This window comes from Chionomys nivalis, chromosome 5 (genome assembly GCF_950005125.1).
Source record: "Chionomys nivalis chromosome 5, mChiNiv1.1, whole genome shotgun sequence".
NCBI lineage: Eukaryota > Metazoa > Chordata > Mammalia > Rodentia > Cricetidae > Chionomys > Chionomys nivalis.
Genome location: NC_080090.1, coordinates 20,328,768 through 20,336,274, shown reverse-complemented (window position 1 = coordinate 20,336,274; position 7,507 = coordinate 20,328,768). Strand labels below are relative to the sequence as shown.

Here is a 7,507-nt window from a genome sequence, read left to right as displayed (position 1 = left end):
AAAATTAATAAAGGTTCGGTTTGAAGAAGAGAAGCCACTTGGAAAAGATAAATAACAATTCATTCACAAGGATGGCTAGCATACTGATGGTAAGAAATACAGATAGGTTGGGGGAAGGGTTCTTTTCTTATCTCCACAGGAAAATACTCATCTTCAAGGAAATTAAGGGACCTGAATATTTAATTACTGATGGATGGACACATTTTGTAAGTATTAATATATATATATATGTCTTATTAAACATTTCTTTATAAATATGTAGAGCTGGTTTTGAAGTTTGACTCTGGCTCAGTCCCTCTCCAATTCCAAGCCTGTTAGTAAGAGAAAAACCCAGAGTTTCTGGAGTTTCTGTCTCATGTCAAGAGCCATGATATGGGACAGAAAGAAATATGAGTTTAGAAAACATCTTTGCTTTTCTTCATATCTATCATACTTTTCTTTGAATATATCTATCATGCCTTTCATTGAATATATATATGTATATCTATATATGTCTATATGATTAATGTTTAAGTTTTTCACAATGAACAATGAGTTTTTTCCTGAAGTGACATTTGAAGTTTCCAGGAAGAAGATGGGGCCCCACAACAACTCTACCTGGTTGATATGACGTCATGATACTGATAGTGCTACTACAAGACCTGTTTTGGGTACCAGCTGCACAAGACGATCCCAACTTGGTTAGCCAAAATGGTGCACATCTTGTACAACATTCTGGCCAGACCTCCACAAAATACTCAGAGACTATTTACAATTTTAAAAGACATTGATCTTGAAATTTAACCATCATTTTACTTTCACAGGATCCCCCAGAAAGAACGTTGCCCCCATGACAGCTGGAAGTAATTCTAGAGGACGACGTCCCCTCTCCCAATAAAGTTTTCCCCTGGGTTTAGGGACATCATTTAGGGGTTGGGAGATTGGCGAGGAATTTTATAAGCTCAGGGATCATTTTGAAAATAAAAAAAAGAAGAAGAGGGAATGATGGGATAATAGATTTGTAATTGTGAGTTACTGTTTTTAGACAAATATATTGGTATCGATTCTTGTATATTGATACAAAGTTAAATTATATTGACTATTGTATGCATGCATGTTTCTACCTCTGTTTAAAACATTTTTTATGTATTGACATATATTGTATTTATATATATATATTGTATATATTTACCATATTGCAGTGTACATTTCTACCTCTGATTAAGATACTTATATAATGTTTGTGTATTGATATATATTTACCATATTGCAATTTATATTTGTACATTTGTACAGTGTTTATATTTGGAGGTCATTATTCTCATTTGTTACACAGTTGTTTATTGTCTTAGTCTTTAAGTTAGATAGATATTGAGAATTACATAGATTAATAGTCATCTAAGTTTGTCATTTATAATTAGACTAATCAGGTTCTTTAGATATATAGAGATTATACTCAGTATAGATAGATAATCTTCAACCTCTTCAAAGAGCTGTAGAAAATGGCCTTTAATCTAACTCAGAGTTTCGTGATAGTGAGACACAATTGCTCATGGCAACACCGCTCTATTCCCGAGAGAATGTTGAGCACCAAAGACACTCCACCTGGAGCCTTTCTTTTTGGCAGAACTGGCCTTTGGGCAAAGAAATGCCCATACCTCAACCACTGACAGAGATACAGAGCGTGCATCAATGGATAAAATAGGACTGTCATATCCTGCCGAGACAGGGTAAGATAGTTTTGAAAAGTTCCTTGCCTTTAATAATGGCATGTCAGTTATGTTAGGCCTTAGCCAAAGTTGGTTGACTCAACATTGCAAACGAGACTTTGGGTGATTGCCCAGGTAGTCAATTGTCTCTGTCAATTGTTGCACATTTTGGATATATCTTGTTTGTTAAGTAATATTTATTCCCTTCTCAGATCTTTGACGAAGTTGAAGATTATATAATTGTAGTTATTCTCTACATTATTTAGACTCCTTGAGATAGAATGTTTAGCAAAACTTTTGTTCTCAATATTGTTTGTTATATTTATTATTTGTTATTATTGTATATAGTTGTATTTGGTTTAGTTCTGTCTTATTTAGACAAAAGGGGGAGATGTAGGGATATGTTCCGCCCCTTAGGGGGCGTGTTCGCCTCGGGCTAATGTTTACCTATAAATCTGGCAAGCATGCTCACAGCGCTTGCTTCTGCTTTCCTGGTCTCCGCTGGAACGGTGGTTCTGTAAGTCTATTTCCCCATTAAAGCTGTATATATTTTTACAATCTGTCTGCATTCGTTTATGCCATTACAGAGCTTCACTCCTTTTGTTTCTAATTCATCCTCTGCCTTAGTCTGCCTGACATTGTGTAATAGAAACAATTCTTTCATAGCCCATTAAAAACAAATCATCTATCTCCTGTCCTCTACTATCAAGCATGATGTCAAATCCTTGGTTCCCATAGGGATGGAGTCTTTGTGAAATGGAAGCATGGAACAGAGTTCCCTAATTAGGCACTTGGGGTATAAGAAACTTTTCCCTAAGCCCTGGGAAGTGTGTCAAAATAAAGCCTTTTCCCACTGTTTATCCCCTAAGAAACCTAGTGTGTGGTAATTATAATCTTCCTACTTGTTGGGCTGCAAAAAAAAAAAAATCAAGATATTTGGGGAAAAAAGAGGTTTCTGGAAGAAGTGAGTATAAGACGAAAAGACCTCCAGAGTCATTGTTGAGGTCGTGCCAGTGCATGAGGCAGGGGGACTGTAGCTCAGGCATGGAGGCTTTGGGGGGTTGGTTGTATTCTTTGACTACAGAAAATCATCACAAATACATAGCGAAATGATTTATGAAATTTAAGCTGTGATATTGCATCTATGGTATTTATTATCACTTCTTAATCATGGACTCAATCATAGTCTAGGATGCCTATATGTTATATATCAGAGTCAAGAAAGACACCCAGGAATAAAGAAACCCCTGACAATGACTGTAGCTTACTAATAGAGATTCTGGTTGTTCCTCTTCACCAGAGAATAGAGGAATACTTTTTTGTATAATTCTTCCCTTTTCCTACTTCAGGTTTCAATATCGTGGTTGTAAATTATATTATTGACAGAGTAATTTGACTCACTGCACAATTATACATATATCATGTTACTGCAGACCAGTAAGATAACCAGATCATAAATTCAAAAGATAGGGACATTAAAATTCTTTTAAGAATACCCATGCTTTCTCATTACATTTTTAGGCTTAGAAGCAAGCTTTGGAGTCTTTTAGACAGCCCTCACCCATGCAATATTTTAACAAATCACTTTTGCATTTAAGAAATCTTGCCTCAGTTACCTGAGGTATTGAACTGGACCAAGACATATTATGTGAAGAATCTCAGTAATAGCATAAGAAAAGAAACAGAACATAGATTACTTTTACTGTGAACATCATTTTTTAAGGAAAAAGTTTTCATGAAGAAATACCAAAAGGGAATTTATTTTTCATAGTATTTATGTTTAGCTGTAGATTTAATGTTCTACAAGATCACTAAAAAACAAGCAAAATCTTTGGCGCATGCTTGCACTCTGACTCTCCCTTGTGGGTGGATGCATTGTGTCTTAGCTCCCAAATAAGTGGCTGTTTTGGGTGGCTATCCAGAACTTGCCCTTTTTCCAGGTCCAGAATTCAGATCTTGCACTGTCAAACAATTGAATTTGACTAAAGACACAGTTTAGACTTCCATCATGTAAAGTATTATAGAAAATACTCCTAGAGACACCACTAAACCTGAGTCGGATGCTCACTATTTTCCAGCATTAAGTTAGTGGAATGAATGAAATTTTCTGTCAAAGACAATGTGTTAAAAAAAATACTTTCACAAGTAGAAAAGGTAACTTTCTGTTAAAATAGGCTGATGAATCTCCCTCTCATGAAGAAGCACAAGACTGAATGGATCATCAGCCAGATGTATGTACACTTAAGAAGGTATTTTATCAGATCTTGGTCAAATAATTTTTGCATCAAATATTATTTTCCATATATGGTTCCTTCTTGATAGCACACATTTCTGTTCACTTTTCTGCAACCAAAGCCATTTTTCTTGTCATAATGAGGGATGGGTTTAGCTAAATTAATATCATACTGATTGTATCTAAAAATAACATTTATTTCAAAAATTTCCCCTAGATTATGTAGTAAAAGGCAGCTTCTACACTACCACATTGTCAGTCAGCAGTGCATACCAATTTACATTTCTAAAGTCAACTGTTTCTTTAAAAAAAAAACAGAAGAGTTGACAACTAAATATACTTAGCAAAAAATTTACAAGTCTGATAACAGTTTAATATATTTTATTTAATTGGTTTAATATTGAGAATATTTACATGGTTAAAATTTTGTATATTTGTTCTCTTACTTGAGTGCTGATTGTACTTATTCCTTCAGCCAGCTAATAAATGCTGAAAATATGGATAAAGAGAATCAGACAAAGGTGATAGAATTCTTTTTTTCTGATTTCCCTCAGTTTGAGGATGGGGGCCTTTTGTTCTTCATCCTTCTGCTTTGTATTTACATGTTCATTGTTGTTGGAAACTCCATCATCTTCTTGGCTGTGCAACTGGATGTCCGTCTGCACAATCCCATGTACAGTTTCATCAGCATCTTTTCCTTCCTGGAGATTTGTTATACCACAGTGACCATTCCCAGAATGCTCTACAACCTAGTCAGCAAAGATAAAATCATCTCCTTCATTGGTTGCCTGCTGCAGATGTATTTTTTCCATTCCTTTGGAGTCACAGAAGGTTTGGTCCTCACAATAATGGCCATCGACAGATATGTTGCCATCTGTAACCCACTCCGCTATGCAATCATCATAACTCCACAGCTGTGCACACAGCTTTGCACAGGTTTCTTTATCCTTGGCTTCCTCATGCTCCTCCCAGAGATTGTGTGGATATCTACTCTGCCCTTCTGTGGCCCCAATCATATCCACCAGCTCTTCTGTGATTTAGAACCTGTACTTCTCTTGGCGTGTACAGACACGTCTATGATTCTGGTTGAAGATATCATCCACGCTATCTCCATCCTGACCTGTGCCTCTGTCATTGCCCTTTCCTATTTAAGAATCATCACTGTGATCCTGAGGTTTCCATCTGGTGAGAGCCGGCAGAAGGCATTCTCCACATGCTCAGCCCACATCACCATATTCCTGCTGTTTTCTGTCAGTGCATCTCTCATGTACTTGCGTTTCTCTGCTACATTCCAACCTATTCTGGAGAAGATCATTGCACTAATGTTTGCTGTCCTTGCTCCGTTTTTCAATCCTATAATCTATAGCCTGAGGAACAGAGACATGAAAGATGCCCTTAAGAACGTGTTCTGTTCTCAAAAGTTATTCATTGTCTCTGAGACCTAATGTGAGTTTACCCATGTCTGTTTAAAATATCTCATCCTCTTCATATGTTTTTGAAGCAAATAACGCTAATATTATAAATGATGCAGTGCCATCTTTTCCAAGCCAATTAAGGATCATGACCTAAGGGATAATGATATTTATAATTGGCACAGCTCAACGATTTTTTGTGTATGCTTTCACTTTAAACTTAGAATTGCTTGGTTATTTACATAGTCATTTATAAAATCTTAACAAAACCCGCATGACCGAGATTATTTGGGCTTGAGGAAGGAACATGACACTCTGATTTTAGTTCAAGAACATTTGCTATACTCTTTCTATTTAGCTAGTGATAAAATGTCATGATTAGGTGGCATGTGGTTGTTGGCATGTGTTGGGACTTTGTGTTGATTTCAAGATTTTTTTTTGCAAAGATTCTAGCTTTTTTTGTTTTTGTTTTTGTTTTTTTGTTTGTTTGTTTTTCGAGACAGGGTTTCTCTGTAGCTTTGGAGCCTGTCCTGGAACTATCTCTTGTAGACCAGGCTGGCCTTGAATTCACAGAGATCCATCTCCACCTGCCTCTGCCTCCTAAGTGCTGGGATTAAAGGTGTGAGCTTCCACCACCCTGATGATTCTAGCCCTCTTAAAGATCAAGTAGTTGAGTATACTGCCTTGAGAATAAAAACTGTGAACATAAAACATTCAAACAGTTACAGTTGATATTTTAAAAAAATTGGAACTGTAGATGGCTCTGTGGCTATGAGTTTATGTTCCTATGATTAAGTGTTCTATGTTCTTTTTCTTTTCTTTTTTTTTTTTTTTTGATTTTCGAGACAGGGTTTCTCCGTAGCTTTTTTTGGTTCCTGTCCCGGAACTAGCTCTTGTAGACCAGGCTGGCCTCGAACTCACAGAGATCTGCCTGCCTCTGCCTCCCGAGTGCTGGGATTAAAGTCATGTGCCACCACCGCCCGGCATGTTCTTTTTTCTTATCTGTCCAGAAATGTCCCTTCTGTCTCTCTTGATGTATTCCTTCTCCTTAATTTTATGTTTTCTTCCTAATTCTTTCATTCTTGATGTTTTCCTTCTAATTCTATCTTTATTTTTCCTTATTCTCTCATTTTTCTCTTTTTCCTCTGGTTTTTTTTTTTTTCTCTACAGTTTATATACCTCAACAAAATCTTTCAGGCAATACAGATATTACAATGTGGTTACATTCTGTTTTACAAGTAAATTATTACAATGAGTACAAGTGAAAAATAGAATGTTTTCCATATCCCTTACATGTTCAAACATTTTATATATATTACAGGTAAAAACTGAATTATCCCCAAGAACCCACATGCATTCATACCCAACCCACTTGTTGTAGATTAACAGAATGTAAGCAAGCAAGATGCTCTTCTCAGCCAGGTGTTTTCCTGGAAGACTTCATTTTGCAGTTCCAAAGAAAGGATCAATCATTTTATTACTTATCTTAGAATATAATCTTATAAAGAATCTTAAAGGAATCACAAACCTAAATTTTATACAAGAAAAACAATCAGTCAGCTCGGCTTTAAATCTTCAGTGTGCAGATCCACTCATCAATAGTGTTTTATATCAGAAGATTGAGGGCAGAGATGTGTATAAGGAATTAATCACCACCTTTGGTCATCAACCAATCCTAGCAAGAAAGGCATGTCAGCTAATGATAATTGAGTTTCTTTTTTCTTGTTCCCTGACCTTAAAGAGTTCCTCACTCAACTATCTGCCTTTTTAAAACTTTACATTGTTTCTTCTTGGGTTTTCACCTCAAAACTATTTGACAAAGATATCTTAGTCTAATTTTAAGTTATTTTCAAAGCTTGTTTCCTCTGTAATGCACTCTAATATCTGAATATACCTCCCAACATTAAGGTTAAAAGAATTTAAGCTAGCTGAGCTACAGGGACTCAATTCTTTCTCTTAATCATCAGCCTAAACCTCAGTCTATATTGCTCCCCAGTAAAACCTCAATTGTTCTATCCATGCAACACTTGCTTTTTTATATTTTTAATCATCAAAACTCTATTGAAACTAACATTATTATTCTTATTCAGACAGTACAGCTTAGGAAGAAATTATCTTCATAATAATCTGCAGGTAAAAATGCCCAATAGAACAGGATGTATCCATTAGATAAA

General features: G+C 35.8%; 1 protein-coding gene across 1 annotated transcript; it reads left to right on the top strand.

Moving 5' to 3' along the window:
- Positions 1-4,418: 4,418 nt before the first annotated feature.
- On the top strand, positions 4,419-5,366 carry LOC130875058 (olfactory receptor 6K3-like). Its single transcript, XM_057770695.1, has one exon. It carries the CDS (start codon positions 4,419-4,421, stop codon positions 5,364-5,366), a length of 948 nt encoding a protein of 315 aa, XP_057626678.1.
- Positions 5,367-7,507: the final 2,141 nt, after the last annotated feature.